Genomic DNA, 20,084 nt, shown 5'->3' with positions numbered 1-20,084 from the left:
GTGATAATTAACTACCCTTCCTGCTGTGAACATAACCATGGTGTAAGCACGGCATAATACAACTAAATAAACAAATAAATCAATCAATAGAACTCCTGAATATTAAAGGAGACCTGAATTTTTTCATTCCTATTAGTGATTTTGGATGTATCTGTTAACTGGGTTTTAAAAGTAAATTTTTTATAATATTTACTTAAGCATGGTTGTGTGTTTGTTTCAGGATTGGAGCAGTCAAAATCAGACTTCAGTCTTCTACATAGAGCAGCGATGCATCCCTCTGCAGGGTGAGTAATGTTATATTCAGTATATATTTACTGTGTTTCATTTTTGTATGGGCATAAATAACATTGTATGTCCAAAAGTATGTGGATACATGATCTCGTTGGACATTCTATATTCTATTTTAAAACCATGGGCATTATAATGAAATTAGCCTCTTTTTGTGGCAAAACAGCCTTTACTCTTTACTGTTTGTGAAAATTTGTGCACATTCAGTCATAATTGTATTGGTGGGGTCAGACACTGCCCGAGATCAACCTTCCTATTGAAACATTGGGTCTGTTCGAAAACCAAGTGAGCTGTCTACTGCCTACCGAGACAGCTGCCTAAGTAGAGAGGATTCTCATAAGACATCGAACTTATAAGTCAGGTTATTCAGACACACTATTTAGACAGCGATTACATCACCACAGTTTTCGTTTACTAAGCTAACACAGTTAGCCTCAGGCCATTCAAACCAACGGGCTGAGGCGACACAACTCGCTAGCATGCCAGCTAACATCTTCCTCAGTTTACCTCAGTTTACCATTTGTTGCTCCACATTCATCCACCATATTTGTAATTTTTTATGAGAAAAGTTGTGCCACACTGAATGCTGGGATCACCTTTACTGCTAATGAAGCCTTGGATGCTCCCTCGTTATTCAGGCAGTTTATCGCTTTAAATAAGGCACCTCATAAGGCAGCATTTTAAGGTGTTAAGAATTCAGACATCCCTCTTCTTGGGAGCGGGATGACATAAAATGCTGTCTATGTAGAGAGCTTACTAGGTTTTTAAACAGACCCAAAGATCTTTTATAGACTTTCAGCCACACCTGTAACAAACAGGTGTATAAAACACCTAAACTCAAGAAATAGAAGATGGGCGCCCAGGTGGCGCAGCGGAATATTCCGCTAGCACACCAGCACCGAGTTTCTGAACTCCTCGGTTCGAAACTCGGTGTTGCCACCGGTCGGCTGGGTGCCATCTGGCAGGCATAATTGGCAGTGTCTGCAGCAGATACTAATTGGCCACCATATCTGCAGGGTGGGGGCTGGACTATGTGTGGGTGGGTGGGTCTTCATATGCTGTGTAAGGACCCTGATTGGCGGAAGAGACGCCTGTGCAGAGTGCATGGGGGAGAAAAGGAGGGCTGTGCACGTGTCGGAAGAGGCGTGTACAGCGACGTGCTCTCCTTGGATGCAATTAGGTATCTCTCAGCAGCGGAAGACAAAGATTGAGTGCATTAAATCGGGAGGAAAATGGGGAGAAAATGCATATAAAAAAATAGATATATCTACATTAGTTTGCATTATTTTGCATGTTCTTTTCTTGTAAATTGTGTATTTTACACTGAGAACATTTTAGGATGAACTAAGCTTGTGTATATGTGTGGGTGTTAGGTCTAAGTGCAGAGCTGGAGGAGTTGATGGTGGAGGGACTGTTGCTGCAGGTTTCATTGCCTGAGACTCAGCAGCTCTACATGTTGCTCCTGAATGGCCCTCCTGCCCAGTGCAGTCCTCAGCACACACACCCAGCTAGCGATAGCCCACGGCACTCACCCTATCACACTCAGGAACACATGGAGGTAAGAATGTGCATATAAGTGATTATAGTAAGAACGCAGACAGTAAGCCTCGTGTGTTGGAAGGATATTTCAATCTCGTCTTTTCTTCTGAAGAGAGACGCAGTGACACCAGCAGAGAAGAAAGCAAAGAGGCGGATGGAGATAGATGAGGAGATGGGGTCAGACGTTGAGGCGAGGGAGCGAAGGTTCCTGAAAAGGAAGAAGCAGCGGATGAGAAAAGAAAAGAGACGAGAAAGGAAAGCAACATCGGCGTCTCCTACTTACCTCTCTGATATGTCCCAGTCAGATGATTCAGAGGAGGACATGGTCCTCTGCCCAGCCGAGAGCTGCCTACAACCAGCTGGAGATGAGGTGTGTGCATCTGCATGAGTCTATCAAATCAATAATATAAAATAAATTAAATTCTTTATATGAGGTGGCAACAGATTGGGGAAGGCCCTTTTTATATTCCAGCAGGAATATGAGGCAAGGTCCCTAAAAACACTGTGTGTGTAGGAACTCCAGTGGCCTGTACAGAGCCCAGACCTCAAGCATAATATACAAGTTCATGACGAATTAATCATATGTCATTCATATGAATTAATCAGTGCCTGACTGCAGGTGACCCACTGCGATCCCAACTTAATGAACTGGCTGGTAAAAATGAATGAATAAAAATCAGATAAAATTCACACAAAGCATGTTTGTGGTGCTGGTGAAGTGGGTGCCATACAGCACAAAGGTTCTGGTGTCCTGGGTTTAAATCAGCATGTTCTTCCCACATCTGTTTGTTTTCTCCAGGTACTTTTGTTTTCCTCCTACCTCTGCAAAACATGCAGAGGGCAAATTTACTGCTCAAGTGAGTCAATGGGTCTGTTCAAAAACCTAGTGAGCTACCCTGCTGTCTACTGCCTACATAGGCAGCTGCCTAAGTAGAGAGGACTCTAATAAGTCATCGACTTATAAGTCAGGTTATTCGGATGCCCTACTTAGACAGCAATTACAGCGATTCCATCAGTTTTCGCTTACTAAGCAAACACAATTAGCCTCATGCCATTCAAACCAATGAAATGAGGTGGCACAACGTTCTAGTACGTCAACTAACATCTCTCTCTGTGTACCGAAAACAGTTAAAATGTCGCTGACAAGCCCAATTTGCAAATAAATGACACTTATACGAATTAAAAATCAATGATAATTTATTTATATTTGAAAATATATTTGTTGCTCCACATTCGTCCGCCATATTTGTAATTTTTTTTTGAGAAAAGTTGTGCCGCACTGAATGTTGGGATTGCCTTCACTGCTAAAGCAGCATTGGATGCTCCCTCTTTGTTCAGTCAAAATACCGTTCAAATTTAAGCACCTTAATAGGCAGTATTTTAAGGCTTCTTCTCTGGAGCGTGCGTAGGATGATGTAAAATGCTGTCTATGTAGAGCGCTCACTAGGTTTTTGAACACACCCAGTGTGTGTTTTGGATCAGGATGATTCAGTTTTACACAGTATGTAAACAGTATGTAATGAGTGTATTTTCTGCCTGTTTCTCTGCAGGTGTTCTGGGTTCAGTGTGACTGCTGTAACCAGTGGTTCCATATGATCTGTGTAGGCGTTTCAGCAAAAATGGCAGCAGAAGAGGACTACATGTGCTCAAAATGCATCACACAGAACACAGACCAGCGGCGAAAATGAGACAGTGTGACAGAGGGAATGAAGAGGAAAATGATGAGGCCTTGATGGATAAATGCCAGTTAATTTCCTCTTTCCCCCTTGGCCCTCCCCTTTGTACTGCCCTTTTTCCAATGTGTAACTGACCCTTACCAACTATCTCTGACCTCTGTAACAACGGTGCTATTTCCTGTTTTTTTATTTTATTGTTTTGAATGATGCTATTTGGTCATATTTTGTATTTTTACAATGTTTTCCTTCTATTTGAACTGTTTGTGGTTTCAAAAATATGCTTAATGAAAAGAGCTGCATAGTGAAGTGTGAAATGTACAGCATGGGTTTTTAATCCGTTGCATTGTGGAGAAAAGAAAGCGGTCATTTTGTTCAAAGCATGTAATGTAAAACAGAAGGTTTTCTTCTGCATGCAAAATGTTACAGAAACAGCAACCTTTTTTAAATACCAAATAACTCCAGTAAATAAGAAATAATGAGACGTTTTTTGGAAAACCCACTGTTCAGTACACATGCATCTGGAATAATATAATTTTCTGTTAATTGTTTTCGTTATGTAGATTAGATTATTTATCTGAGCAATAATAATGTCAGTAAGCATTTGGGGGCTTGTGTGTCTTTATGAACTGTGTGCTGTTACTGCTTGAGGGGTGATGGTTCATTGTACAGGAAGTGTAAAGTATAGACGGTGCAGTCTGGTTTGGTGACTAGTGATGTAGCAGCCAGGAAGACGTGTATAGAAGAAACTGCCATAGAACTCACTTGGGCTATTTTCTGGGGAGGGAGGATGAAGTGGGCAGCTGGGTTACGCTTGTTTAAAATGTCCCAGTTTATAGTGTGGAATAAAAAAAAAACCTTTTGTTTAATATCTTACACAATGTTTAGTGTATTTTGTTGTCTGGCTAAACCATATTGTGCTTATTTGTCAGATGTCAGCTGAAATGAATGCATGCTGGCAGGCTTTTTTTATCCTTTTTCATGCTTAACTTCTTGGACTTGATGCACTCATGGTAAACTGCATTAAATTTTTTTACTTAATGTACAGTTTAGAAAAAAGTAGGACTTGTGCTTTAGAATGTAATTTATTTGACAGTACAAAGCATTTTGGTCACAATTCAACACAGACTAAAAAAATATTGTGTAAAAATTGTGACACCTGTCTTTTAAGAAATACCAGGTTTACTTTAATCTGATGTGGACAATTACTTACAGCTCAGGATAAACAGGCAATCAAAATCACAAACATGTCTGCAAATGTATCTTGTTATTTCTTATGCCTTACAATTACAACAAACACTAAAAACAAGGTTTCCATTCCACAGAGAATGTTTAGGACTGGGGCGCTTGGGTGATGCAGCGGTAAATTACGCTAGCCCACTACCGCTGGTATCCAGGGTTTAAATCCCCACTGGTGCAGACTGCTGGGCATCTACATACAGGAAAGGGTGGTGTTTGAGATGTTTAAATCCTGTCAAGCATCACTTTAAGCCTGGTCTTGCATGTGATCTATTAAAGTACACTTTTCTTTAAAATCACTAGCATTGCCACTTAGATGGAGTCACAGTCTAATATGCTAGCTCACTACCATGAAGAGCTTTGGAGCGACAGATCTTACCAGGTGTCCAACTGACACAATTGGCCGTGTTTAACATGGGGCATAGTGTGACTCATCTCTGCGAGAATCTACTGCTGGCTGGTAAAAAGAACATGAGTCTGTGGTGTTGTGTGAGGCAGAAGAATTGCTATAGAAAAAAACTGTATAGGGGAAAATTATCATAAGGGGAAATCATAATTATCATATAGGGGAAAATTATCATAAGCATAGACACCAGCTGTAACTATTCACCTGCCCAATTGCTGATAGCTCTACCAGTGTTCACACTCGCAGCAGGATGCCATGGTTTCCCTAACTCCAAGCAAAAAATGCCATGACTGTATAGCATATTTTACTTGCTAGTTTCTAGAGAGTGTGTAGAAAAAAACCCTATTCGACCACAAATCAAATACCACAAAGTTGAATCAGTTCATCTGGACACCAGTCTGAGCTGGTGGTGAATAACCCCATGCAATAGGTCGTTATGCAAATCGTCTGCATATAAGGTTGGGGTATTCACCACCAGCTCGGACTGAAGAAGTCACTTGGATGAGTGATGAAACGTATGTCTACAAAACTTGTGTCCAGATGAACTGACTCAACATTGTGGATTTGTGTACCTGGATTATTGAGCATGCATCAAGAGACAAATCAAATACCTTCACAAGCACATGTGGTCCTGCTAAAAATACAAATCCTGGAGTTTAACTGCTTGTCTATAAATATCATCCATGCATGGAGCACCACTGTCTGTGTAGTCGTTATGACAAGAAAACTGTTTGTTTGTTGGGATCGCTGCCGTTTATTTGCTGAAGTTTGACACCACGTCTATGACTTTCTTCTGACTCTAGTAGGAACAATTATCTAGAAACCAAAAACGGAGCCTACTGATCCATGGTGGTGGAGATAAATGCATACCACTCTGCTCAATGCTTACTTAATCCTCATTGATAATTTCACCTCGTAATTTGCATGAAGTTAAACTTTGTCGCGTTGGCCAATCCACCACTTTGCGTTGCAAGCAGTGTTGGCATTGTCCATTTTAAGAATTCCCAAGATCTTGCCACAAAAATCCCAAGATTGTACTAAAAATCCCAAATAACTGAAAATGACAAACTTGTGAAGATTAATATAATGTATTTTCACAATTATTCACAAAAACAATCATCAAACGATACCATGAGAAAATCTGATTTTAAACTGAAATGAAATGCACGGATGACAACAGACGTGACGACATGTACTTGCGTCCAAGAAAATGTAAGTAAGTAATGAAGTTTGTTTGTTTATTAGGATTTTTGCATCATGTTTTACACTTTTGGTTACATTCATGACAGGAACGGTAGTTATTACACAAGATTCATCAGTTCACGAGGTTATATCGAACACAGTCATGAACAATTTAGTGTCTCCAATTCACCTCACTTGCATGTCTTTGGACTGTGGGAGGAAACCAGAGCACCCGGAGGAAACCCACACGGACACGGGGAGAACATGCAAACTCCACACAGAAAGGACCCGGACCGCCCCACCTGGGGATCGAACCCACGACCTTCTTGCTGTGAGGCGACAGTGCTACCCACTTAGCCACCGTGCCGCCCAAAGTAATAAAGTAAATGTACAGTAGCCGTAGAAATGACCAGCGACAACCAAAAGTTATTATTTAATAGTAGATTGCTTTGTCATTCCTTATTTATGAATGTAGTCCATCAAATTTCATGCAGATTTTAATTGCTTGAGTGCAACTTAAAAATCCCAAGATTACTTGGCAAAATCCCCAAATCCCAAAATTTTGGGAAAAATCCCAAGGAGTGGAAACACTGGTCACTGTTTGCTCTGCCTCTTGTTGCTGTAAATTGCTAGCTGTAATTGAAAATGAATGCTGTACCACTGCTGGTGATATTCCAAAAATATCCATGTGAGGTCAACCAGCCCCTAAGCCCACCAACCCCGTTCTCCCATACACAATGTTAAAAACCAGTGCGCCACCATGATGTGACGCAGTGCTGGTGTTAGTGTTAGTGCGGGCGGCTGTGTTGACACTGATGTGTGCTGCTGATGTAGAAGGTTGTGCTGTTCAGACCCCTGTGTTTCAGTCGACAACTTATCGGCGTTTTATAGTTACATTTCTAAAAGCCCAGTACTTTATTATTTGTTACTTTTATAACTTTGAAGGTTTTATTACTGTAATGTCTCGGAGAAAAGTTGGTCTGACTCGCAGTGAGCGCACTGTGAGTGAGGACTCGGATATTGAGAGTTTGTTAGAGACTTTATCTCCGGATGAAGTGGAAGAACTGGAGAGGGAACTGGTTATTATCGATCCAGATCCTAATGTACCAGTCGGACTCAGACAGCGTAATCAGACTGACAAACAACCAACCCGAGGATATGATCGAGAAGCCATGCTGGATTACTGTGAGAGAGAGACCAAGAAACTCATCGAGAGGGAGCTGTCGTTTGAGGTGATACATACAGGCTGAACTGTAAACAATTGTAATTTTTAAAAGCATTATTATAGATAAATCATTTTATTTCTATATTCGAATATTCCTAGTCTAAAAACCCAGGATGAAGTACGTATCAGAACCCATATTTCTGACAAAAAAGTCTCTAAACACATGATTAGATAATGTAATGATATTATATAGTGCTTTAGTACTGTACTGTATTATAAATAATAAACATTACAGGCAGTTATTGCATAAGAATATTTTAAGTGCTTATGTCAACTGCTGTTTTAAGTTGCTGTCATTAACACCCAAACTACCTTATAGGGATATGTGGCAATTGGTATAATAGCGAACAGGTTGTATAACTCCAGTTTTAGAAAAAGTGAATTGTCTTTCCTCATAACAGTGATAAAAAAAGAAAGAAAAACTGACCAATAACATGAAAGTCATGTTTTTTCTGGTTCAGGCACCAACATTGACTATTGAAAGATGAGTTGATGTCATTGGTCTAGTCTTTTTGCCTTTTTCTCATAACAGACATTTGTAAGGAAAAATAGACTTCTGATATTATGCATACTTTGTGCTATTAAAATAGCTAAACCTGAATGTTTTTTCTTTAAGGTGTTATTATGCTTCATTTCTTTCTCATTCTGCACACATTTGCAACCACACATTAAGGATGATGGAGTAGCTGGAGAAGTTAAAAATATCACATTCATGTCATATACTGTTTAATTGTGCCAGACATGTTTTACATGTGGTTGTAATTGAACCACTTGTAATTGAAGTGGCTGTCATACCATAAAAGTACTGGTATAGTACCCCAATCCTAAAGCAACAAAATAGTTAATCTTGTTATTTTGCCAAATACCATTTTTAAATCAGGTAAATGCCATGTGATTTTATAGTTAATAACTGTCTGGTATAAAAACAATAATATAATCTTTTTTAAATAATGAAAAATTAGTTTACTAATTAAAATCACATTCATAATTCTTGTGATTCTTCAATCTTCAGTCATTGCTTCATCCTGATCAAAATCATACCAGGTCTGGAGCCTTCCCGAAAACAATAGGTTTAAAGTCATATACACCCTAGACATTGTGCTAGTCCATAATAGGGCAACAAAGACTTACCATTTACCTATTTACTGGAGAGTGGTCAAATCACCTACTGGCATGCTTTTGAGAGGTTGAGGAAAATCAGCGAATCATGTCTGTGTACTGGCCAGCAGACAGCACAGCTGAGAATTGAATCTCTAGAGAGAACTTGACCATTCCAGTCAGACATTCATTGCTGGTTAGGTTTTTTGTACATACCTCGAAAGGCAAACATTCCACTACATGATTTTGACAGCTTTTTTAAATGACTTGGAAAATAATGTGCCCACAGTGTCTGTTGCTAGCTGCATTTTTATAGCTGAATAAACTGGAAGATTTTCTTCTTAAAGAAAAGGTCCAATATTTTAACAAAAACATGTAGGATTTGTTTAACAGCATTTTAAAAAGCATTACGAATGTTCTAGATGTGAAGGTTGGTACTACCCCTGAGGTATATTATCACACAGTTTTAGTTTTTAAAAGTACATGTTATTTGATTTTTCTAAATCGACCCTGTTTAGCTGTATATTCTAATCTCTGACACTACAAAGCCTTTGAATATGAGTTTTAAACATCATTATGCTTAGGAATGTAAGTGTGCAATCCTATTTCCATAATTTCCATGTTTAAATTCCATTCAAGTTATGCAATTAATCTGTGAAGGTAAAAATATTACAGAATACATCTTTAATCATCTCTGCTAGGCAGTTGGTCTTTCTGTGACAAGCAGACCTTTATGAAATTGCCGGACCATCAACACAGTTCTTATTGCTGGCAGATGGTCAGCACAGGGAAGTCAATGCTCCAAGCTATTCAGCAACCATATTTAAGTGACGTGACGATAAATGAAAAACTCAAAAGAAACTACTTAAAAAATAACATGTGCAGATGCTTCCAGATATAAGTACTACTCTACACAACAAAGCAATTAATTTTCTTCCATGCTTTGTGTATTAAAAATAATGAGCAGGCTATTTTGGTAGATTCATTGGTAGATGATTAAAAAAAATAAACAAACTAGGCACTGATGTACACAATGCAAAAAAAGTCTAAAGAGTATATAAGACTATATTTTGTCCAAATGGTCTAATGCATGTGAGAATGGTATAGATCTAAAAGGAAGCAATTGAGAACTTTTGCTGGAATGGTTTGGGTCCACTTGACCTCCTAGAGCAAAGGGTCAGTGCCAATTAATGTGTAATAATTATGACTGATACCTCACAAAAACTTAAAAACTTCAAAAACTTGTTAAAAGCATAAATTCTGGAAATCTAACCATCTAGTTAAATAAACTTGGGTTTCCCCAAAACCCAAGGATTTATTCATTCATTCATTCATCTTTGCTTTTTCTTGGACAGGTCTCCAGTCCATCACAGGCTGACACACACACACACACACACACACACACACACACACACACACACACCTTCGAACACAAACTTTCACTTTTGATTTTTAGTAGCTCCAGTTAGTCTGACTGCTGACTGCATGTCTTTGGATTTGTGGGAGGAAACTAAAACTTTTAGTTTAAATAATTTAAGTTGTTGGGATTTACAGTTGCGTACTCAAAGCATCATTTAATTTGTGGTTGCCTTTGTTCCCAGCATACTTATTTTAAGCTATTACTTAGTGCAGATAGTCAATAAAGAGAATGTTCAGTCTATTGACTGAGGCTAACAGTCATTTTTTCAACTACGGCTTTAAAAAAATGCCACTTAATTTGCTAAATATAAACAAGTATTAATAAGTTCCTTGCTCTACACGAAACAACCTTAAATATGTCATTCTACTGCAAATTGTAGTGCATTCTTTTTATTTATTTGCTAAGGTTAACATAGTGAAAAATAAAACAAATATGTGAAACATGTCTTTTGCAGGACCCATGTTTCTGTCTTTGCCAAGTGCTCTTTTGGATGTGAAACTGTATTATGATAACCTAAGTGTGAGTGGAAACACAGACTCATTAGGGAGGGAAAAAACAAATAGTAATACACTAAAGCCAGTACATGCTTCCAGTAAATGCTTCTTGAAGCAGCTGTGTACCTTGTGCTAAGAGGCAATTTCTCTAAAATTCTTCTAATGCTATAGTGAAGTTTCTCCTACAAAAAAGATAACACAAAAAATCCACAAAAGAACCACAAAAGACAGGTCTACCATGAAATAGAAGCTGATAAAGCACAGGTGATATTGCACACAGTCACAATGGGCTTCGAGTTAATAATATAAAAAAACTAGCTCCAAGGGACAAATCTATGATGTTTTTGTCATATCTGTACAAAGCTTATAATTTCAGTTTGTAATGCCTGTGGATAAGTCTAATGGATGCAGTCAAACTAGGCTTATTTACAGTATATGGACACAAACAAGTGAGTTGTATGTAGATTTTCACCCAGCTAATTTTGTCATGTTTTTAAAAATTAGAATGAGCTTTTTAATTTTTGCACCTGACACCATGAACACACAATACCACATCATTGATATGTTTTGTCACTGCACTGCTGAGAATGGTCCATTACCCAAACACCATCTGTTCAGTAGGGGGTCCCTTTCGATTGATAAATAGGGTACAGGGGAGTGACAAAGTATACAGAGCAACAGATGGACTACAGCCAGTAATTCTAGACCCACAAAGTTCATGTGTATGCTACACATAGCTTAAAATAATCAATGACTACGTATGAGAAAGATTTTCCTAATAAAGTGCTCAATTTTAGGGATAAACGCAGTGAGCTGTTCTTAGTCTCTATTAAAGATATGTGCCTGCATGCCAGATTTGCGCTGCACTGTTTGAAGAAGTCTTGAAACTCCAAGACATGTCCTTATAAGGCTGCCAGGCAAGGACCACTCATGCCTGGAATTCTACTCACCAGTGTTCATAATATCTACGTTACATTTTTCCACCACCAAACAGACAATATTCTGACCAAGTATATTCATGCTTACAATTTTACCAAAATTAGCTAACCTAAAAACAATGTTTTTTATACTGAAATTAATGTGTTATGAAGCTTAGTAATTATTTAGTAACGTTTGTTGCAAAGAAAATGAAGAGCTGAATCTGGGGAGCAGAGTTATGCATCAGGTATTGGACAAGACTCTGGAACTAAATCTGCTTTAACATCTGCCAAGAATGTACAGTACATATAAACTGTTATCTGTTACCAGGCAATAAAGACAAGCTTATTTTATTTAAGTTTGTTTTTGAAAGGCAAACCCTGTCTGCTTTTCTGATAATGATGATCAAGATGACTCTTGCGGCTCATTAGCAATTGATACCAACAATAAACCATACCGCTAAGTTATGGAAAGAAGAGACCCCAGTATGAACGGGAAGTGTTTGTTGTGACAGGGTTTCCTTGCTGTTAGGCCAACAACATGCTGCCTCAGTAGAGTTTAAAGACTATTATCTCCCCCTGTGGTGGGTATCAACTTACCAAGCTTTTAGCAGCACCTGTTAAATACTGTTGCACTTACCACTTGCTTTCACCTCAGACAAACTTTAGTTTAGTGTACACAGGCTGACGTTTACATTCAGATTGTGCTGAATGTACAGGGTGAGTCAAAATTATGTTAACACTTGAATGGCAGAAACCATTTATACAAAACATACTTCATATGTGTAAGATGATGTACAGGACAGTCTCAACCTGTACGCCATCATGTTCAACACACAAACACCAGCGAGCAACAGTACTGTTTAATTAAAGCCCGGACACACATTTCACAGGGAATAGATCCATTAGTGTTAACGTAATTTTGACTCACTGTGTAGCTGTATGCAACAGGTTGGTCATCTGTGGTCTTTTTTTTTTAAATTTTTTTTTTTTATTATTATTATTTTTTTAAATACATTATTATTAAAAGAGATTTAGTGTCATTAGAAAGTCATGGCTAGAAACAGTGCTGAAATTAAACACTGTCCCAACCATGTTTTTTTTTTAACCAGAAGTGTTAACTTCACAACACACACACACACACACATGCACACACACAACATCCCAAACTTGAATAAACAAGAACTGAATGTAAAAGCTTCAGAAATACTTAACATTTTATTCAGTACTCTTTAAGAGGTGTTGATTTACTGTTGTAGTTTTTACAGCCTTTCTCATTAGCAAAATCACACCATTTAGTTCTAACACAACCTTATTCACTCTAATTTCATAAGTCCTACAAAGAAGTAATATTTTGTTTTGCTGTACTGTTCCACTCACATAGGTAAAATGACTTTATGCCTAACTGAGATGTTATCTGGTGATTTTTACTCACGCCAACATTGTTTACAAGTGACTATCTGGCTGCATTCAAAACTGCATCCTTTATTCAACATATTGTGTGACTAAACAGTTCCAAAATAGTTCCATCAGCTTCTATTTTATGGTAGACCTGTCTTTTGTGGTTCTTGGATTTTTATTACTATGGGTTTAAATGTTGGAGAGCAAGAAAGAATGGCTTAAATTGACTTTGCTGACTTCTTCTTGATGACTTAAAAAATCTATGATCTGCATTTTAAAATCAAGACCTGCGGCACAGTCTAATAGGTGCAGTGCTACCTTAAAAAGTCACTAGCTCTAGTCTGTTAAAATTATTAATGAGAACTCAATAGTCCGTGTCATAAAGATTGAATAATGTTAAAGAACTTTTCACACCACCAAAATAATAATAGTGCTGTATGCATGTTTTGGACCCAGCATATTAAAAAGTGTTCCAATTATTTTCTCAATAAAAGAAATTAATAAACTAATTGACAGCCTTACAAGTACAGGGGTTGGACAAAATAACTGAAACACCTGGTTTTAGACCACAATAATTTATTAGTATGGTGTAGGGCCTCCTTTTGCGGCCAATACAGTGTCAATTCGTCTTGGAAATGACATATACAAGTCCTGCACAGTGGTCAGAGGGATTTTAAGCCATTCTTCTTGCAGGATAGTGGCCAGGTCACTACGTGATGCTGGTGGAGGAAAACGTTTCCTGACTCGCTTCTCCAAAACACCCCAAAGTGGCTCAATAATATTTAGATCTGGTGACTGTGCAGGCCATGGGAGATGTTCAACTTCACTTTCATGTTCATCAAACCAATCTTTCACCAGTCTTGCTGTGTGTATTGGTGCATTGTCATCCTGATACACGGCACCGCCATTGGATGCACATGGTCCTCCAGAATGGTTCGGTAGTCCTTGGCAGTGACGCGCCCATCTAGCACAAGTATTGGGCCAAGGGAATGCCATGATATGGCAGCCCAAACCATCACTGATCCACCCCCATGCTTCACTCTGGGCATGCAACAGTCTGGGTGGTACGCTTCTTTGGGGCTTCTCCACACCGTAACTCTCCCGGATGTGGGGAAAACAGTAAAGGTGGACTCATCAGAGAACAATACATGTTTCACATTGTCCACAGCTCAAGATTTGCGCTCCTTGCACCATTGAAACCGACGTTTGGCATTGGCACGAGTGACCAAAGGTTTGGCTATAGCAGCCCGGCCGTGTATATTGACCCTGTGGAGCTCCCGACGGACAGTTCTGGTGGAAACAGGAGAGTTGAGGTGCACATTTAATTCTGCCGTGATTTGGGCAGCCGTGGTTTTATGTTTTTTGGATACAATCCGGGTTAGCACCCGAACATCCCTTTCAGACAGCTTCCTCTTGCGTCCACAGTTAATCCTGTTGGATGTGGTTTGTCCTTCTTGGTGGTATGCTGACATTACCCTGGATACCGTGGCTCTTGATACATCACAAAGACTTGCTGTCTTGGTCAAAGATGCGCCAGCAAGACGTGCACCAACAATTTGTCCTCTTTTGAACTCTGGTATGTCACCCATAATGTTGTGTGCATTGCAATATTTTGAGCAAAACTGTGCTCTTACCCTGCTAATTGAACCTTCACACTCTGCTCTTACTGGTGCAATGTGCAATTAATGAAGATTGGCCACCAGACTGGTCCAATTTAGCCATGAAACCTCCCACACTAAAATGACAGGTGTTTCAGTTATTTTGTCCAACCCCTGTATGTCTAAATGTTTGACTTAACCGTAGCTATTTGGTCCACCAGTCACTTTATGTGGTTACTGATTATCTTTACCATTTTGTACGTGTTTCTTAGGGGGAATGTAAAGGCGAAGGTCGTAGACGGGACCATCTCAAACGAATGAGAAGCAAAGAACAGAAAAGCCTTTCCAGGTCACGAAGCCGAGAAGCATCTGACAAGGAGGATACCACAAATGGACAAGCAAATGCCAAAACACCTTTGGACAAAAATTGCACAGCTGGAGATACAACAACAGAGGAACGCTGCAAGGAGTCTGTGGATGCAGAAACAGAATGCCTCGAAAAACAGAAAGGAAAAAACAAGCTAGGAGAGGATATGTTAAAAAGAGAGGTTGAAAACATGAAGGAAAAACAGAGGGAGAGTTCTAGGAAAGAAAGGCTAAGCAGCAAGACTTCAGAGCTTATCTCCAAACTACAGCAAAAGGAGGAAAGCAAAGAGAGGGAGATAAAAGATAAAAGCATTTGTGGTGAAAATCTAAAAACAAAAGGTTTAATATCCAAGCTGCAGGGTAACAAACAGGTGGAAGAAAAAGAAGAGAAACAAAAAGAGAGGGAGATTGAGAAACGAAGAGTGAATAGAACTAAAGGTCTAGTATCCAAACTAGAGGAACAAACAACACAAATTGATGACGGCAGAGGAATTAAAGAGAGCAACCTGAAAAATCCTGAAAAAGATGAAAAGAAGGAAAAAGATGAAAAGAACAATAAGAAAAAAGGACCCTACTCTCAAAACTATACCAGTGGTAGCGAGAAAGGTAAAGATAACCAGAAAGAGTTTAAGAAAGTGGAAAGGAAAGAAATAGAATGCCCTCAAGAGAAAGACAAAGGGAACACTAAACAGAAAAAAGCTCAAACTCGTAATTATGTAACTGAGACCTGCACTAGTGGTGATGACCAGTCTGTCAAAACAGAGGAGGATGATGAGTGTGATGAAGATGATGATTATTTAGACAGTGACACTGGCTCCAGCATGTTTGATGACCTCTTGGAGCAGGTGCGCCATGATGACCCTGAAATTACTGAGCTCAACATTAATAATTCTGATATTATTAAGACAGATACACTGATCCAGTTTGCTGGAGGGCTTCGCAGTAACACTCATGTGAAGACATTTTCTCTAGCGAACACAAGAGCAGATGATCATGTGGCCTTTGCAATTGCTGGGACTTTACGGAATAACACAAGCTTATCCGGAATTAATCTGGATTCCAACCATCTCACCGGCAAAGGCATTCTAGCTATTATTGAATCTTTGCAGCACAATTCCACCCTCAAAGAGCTTCGCTTTCACAACCAGAGGCACATCTGCGGAGGAAAGACAGAAATGGAAATAACTAAGGTTTTAAGAGACAATACTTCATTAATCAAGCTGGGTTATCACTTTGAGCTAGCTGGGCCTAGAATGGCCATGACCAACCTCCTGAGTCGAAATATGGATCTCCAGCGTCAAAAACGACTGGAAGCGCAACGACTTTCCTCACAAGAAACTTCATCACCACTTAATGAAGAAAAAAATACAGCTTTCACCAACAAGTCCAAACTCAAAGCATCACTGCAGTCCAACTCTGTTGAGAAGAAGGACTCCCTACTAGCAAAAGTTTCCAAATTTAACAACCCCAGAGAAACACCGAAAGCCAATACTTCCAAGCCCACAGCTGGCCCGTCATCTTCCAAAGCAAAAGGTAAAAAAGGTGGTGCCATGTCTGAGTCAAACCCGGGACCTGCACCTCCTCCTACTCCTACTCCTCCACCTCCACCTGCACCGTTGCTGGATGTTAAGTCTCTACTGAGATCCCTGACCCCAGTTTCACAGCGCAAACAAGACACTAGCAGAGTTTCAGGCCTTGGAGCTGAAAAAAGTTCCAGAGATCAACTGTTGGACTCAATCAGAAACTGTAACATGAATACACTCAAAAAGGTAAGTGTAAGGTATGATCACATAAAAGTTCCCAATACCAAATTGCTTTATGTATCATGGGACAAAGTCTTTTTGTAATACTGTGTATACTCATTTGTTGGTTATTAGTTTCACATCATTTCATCTTATTATTAGTTTTATTAGGTACATCCAAGTGCATGTGCATACATTTTCTTTCTGCAGGAAAGTCAGTTAAATGTCTTAACCACAATTACACTGATCAGCCATAGCATTAAAACCACCTCCTTGTTTCTACACTCACTGTACATTTTATCGGCTCCACATATCATATAGAAGCACTTTGTAGTTATACAATTACTGACTGTAGTCCATCTGTTTCTCTGCATACTCATTTATTGCTGCTGTTTGAGTTGGTCATCTTCTAGACCTTCATCAGTGGTCACAGGATGCTGCCCACAGGGCGCTGTTGGCTGGATATTTTTGGTTGGTGGACTATTCTCAGTCCAACAGTGACAGTGAGGTGTTTGAAAACTTCATCAGCACTGCTGTGTCTGATCCACTCATACCAGCACAACACACACTAACACACCACCACCATGTCATTGTCACTCCACCACCTAAATAATACCTGCTCTGTGGTGACCATTAAAGAACAGGGTGAAAGCAGGCTAAAAAAGTATGCAGAGAAACAGATGGACTACAGTCAGTAATTGTAGAACTACAAAGTGCTTCAATATGGTAAGTGGAGCTGATAAAAATGGACAGTGAGTGTAGAAACAAGGAGGTGGTTTTAATGTTATGGCTGATCAGTTTAAATAAAGAGTTCTTTTGCTGTATACTAATAGCATGAATAGTCCCTTTTCATCCACCAATACCACCTCACTTAACTCTTTTCTATCTCTCTAAGGTTGAAGTTCCCAAGCCCCTAAGGTAGCATCTGACTGGAAAACATGGACCTTCAATAGATGTCCTACAGAACATCAAGATATTTGTTAGTGGACTGTGGTCTCAAAATATGTTGTTTGTCTTTGCTGTTTTGGACATACCTTAACCCAGTTGTCCGACTATTATGATTGGACACTTATCATACCAGCCAGTTAACCATCTGTATTTTTTAGAAATGGAAGCCGTAGCCTAGTGGTTAAGGTACTGGACTAGTAACCAGAAGGTCACTGGTTCAATCTCCACCACTGCCAGGTTGCTGCTGTTGGGCCCTTGAGCAAGGCCCTTAACCCTTAATTAAAGACTGTATACTGTAACTGTAATGTAAGTCGCTTAAAATAAAAGGCATCTGCTAAATGCCAAAAATGTAAATGGAATGTAAATGAAGCAAATTTAAGGTTTAGACACTTGTCTTTATGACCCATGTTGCTCCCTGACCCCCACTCTACAAGCTCTGCCACCATGCTGGCCCAGTGTAATGTACAAATTAATATTTTTTGCTGACTGCATACCATCTGTATACACTGTAAAAAAATGGAAGGACTAAGTTGTACTTTTGCACCCCTAAGGATGTTTTGAGTGTGAGTGTAAGCATTATTAATAATCTTATGTCACACCTGGTATTACAAATGTTGTGTTTGAACTGATATTATTGCAGCTCTCAATATTTTTGTGGACTTACTTGCTTTTGTTTACTGTTTATTAAACTTAAAGTGTAATGGCTTGCATTATGGTAATTCTGAGTCAACCTGTTGATGTGAATGTTCACATTGAGCAGAATATGGCTTTTTATATTGATGCATATTTTTTATTGAAAATGTTATTCATAACTGTTATAAGGGCGGCACGGTGGCTTAGTGGGTAGCACTGTCGCCTCACAACAAGAAGGTCCTGGGTTCAATCCCCAGGTGGGGCGGTCTGGGTCCTTTCTGTGCGGAGTTTGCATGTTCTCCCCGTGTCTGCGTGGGTTTCCTCCGGGTACTCCGGTTTCCTCCCACAGTCCAAAAAACATGCCACCATGTTAATTGGAAACACTGAATTGTCCTATAGATACCTAGCCGCTAGATGCACTAGTGCATTGTAGTGCCGGTCCCAAGCCCGGATAAATTAGGGAGGGTTGTGTCAGGAAGGGCATCCGGCGTAAAAATTTTGCCAAATCAATGAGCGATCATGAGGATGACTCGCTGTGGCGACCCCTGAAAAAGGGAAAAAGCCGAAAGAAGAAGAAGATAACTGTTATAAAATGAAATATTAACACTAAAAGATTTACAATGTAAATAAAAGTAAATTTGGCTGATATGAGATTTTGTTACCTTAGTTGTCTCTATGAAAACTATGGTTCATCAGGTACACACCACAGAGCAGGTATTATTTAGGTGGTGGATCATTTTCAGCACTGAAGTGACACTGACATGGTGGTGGTGTGTTAGTGTGTCTTGAGCTGGTATGAGTGGATAAATACGGTGGCCTGCTGAGTCAAAACACAATAACATTTATTACAGCCCTGAACATTAAAGTTAAACTGAAGCCAGATTCTCTGCACTATGCTGCTCTGCTTCTTGCTTCTTTTGCTGCAGTGTTTATAAAGATACAAAATGATAGAGGTGCCCTCTAGTGACTGGGAGCATTTCCGTTGTAGATTTGTAATGTTTCCTTAATTCCGTTGTGTTCTCCCTTAATGTAATTGCGTTTCACCTTAAAGCATTTGCGTTGTCTCTTAATATATTCGCGTTCTCCCTTAATGTTTTTTTTTTTTTTTTTTTTTTTTTTTTTTTTTTTTTTTTACCCCTTTTTCTCCCCTTTTTTAGCGCATCCAATTGTTCAATTAGCATCGTGCTTCCTCTCTGTCTATGCCGAACCCTGCCCTGACGGAGGTGATTGAAGCTAACCCGTATCCCCTCCGAAACACGAGCAGCAGCCAGATGCATCTTTGCCACCCACACATCGACGAGTTTGGCGCCACCTAGCGTTGCATGCGGAGAGACACACCCTAAGGGCACCCCCTCCCATCTCTGTGTAAGCGCCTCCAATCAGCCGGCAGAGAACGCAATCGCATTCTGACAGAGAGAGACCCACATCCGGTTCCTTGTCCCACCCCCCACATGAGCAACCGGCCAATCGTTGCTCATATAGCCACTCAGCTTCGAACCGGTAAAGCAAAGCTGGATTCGATACGACGCTTCTCAGAATCCAGCCCTGGTTGCAGCGCGTCTCTTTTTACCGCTGCGCCACCTAAGCGGCCCTCCCTTAATGTTTTTGTGTTGTCCTTATTGTATTCTTGTTTTTCCTTAATGTTGTTGTGCTTTCCATATGTTTTTGTGTTGTCCTTATTGTATTCGCGTTTTTCCTTAATGTTGTTGTGTTGTCAGCTTTTGTTTGTTTTGTAAATGTTATTGTGTTTTGACTCAGCGGGCCACCGTAGTACAGCAGCGCTTATGGAGTTTTTAAACACCTCACTGTTTTGTGACCACTGATGAAGGTCTAGAAGATGACCAACTCAAACAGCAGCAATAGATGAGCGATCGTCTCTGACTTTACATCTACAAGGTGAACCAACTAGGTAGGA

General features: G+C 39.6%; 2 protein-coding genes across 2 annotated transcripts in view; both read left to right on the top strand.

Annotated features, from left to right (window-relative positions):
• kdm5bb (lysine demethylase 5Bb) overlaps positions 1-4,381 on the top strand; it is a 41,853-nt gene extending 37,472 nt beyond the window's left edge. The window contains exons 25-28 of the mRNA XM_062999048.1: positions 221-284; positions 1,662-1,846; positions 1,940-2,197; positions 3,378-4,381. Of these exons, the coding sequence (XP_062855118.1) occupies positions 221-284; positions 1,662-1,846; positions 1,940-2,197; positions 3,378-3,515 (645 nt within the window). The 3' untranslated portion in view covers positions 3,516-4,381. The remainder of the gene's footprint in view (positions 1-220; positions 285-1,661; positions 1,847-1,939; positions 2,198-3,377) is intronic.
• A 2,760-nt stretch (positions 4,382-7,141) lies between these two features.
• lmod1a (leiomodin 1a (smooth muscle)) lies at positions 7,142-18,239 on the top strand. The gene is made up of 3 exons (XM_062998432.1): positions 7,142-7,559; positions 14,753-16,615; positions 17,484-18,239. Exons 1-3 carry the CDS (start codon positions 7,143-7,145, stop codon positions 17,508-17,510), a joined length of 2,307 nt encoding a protein of 768 aa, XP_062854502.1. The 5' UTR covers position 7,142; the 3' UTR covers positions 17,511-18,239.
• Positions 18,240-20,084: the final 1,845 nt, after the last annotated feature.

This window comes from Trichomycterus rosablanca, chromosome 7, assembly GCF_030014385.1.
Source record: "Trichomycterus rosablanca isolate fTriRos1 chromosome 7, fTriRos1.hap1, whole genome shotgun sequence".
NCBI lineage: Eukaryota > Metazoa > Chordata > Actinopteri > Siluriformes > Trichomycteridae > Trichomycterus > Trichomycterus rosablanca.
The sequence above is the reverse complement of the archived record's forward strand: the minus strand, read 5'-3'. Positions and strand labels throughout refer to the sequence as shown.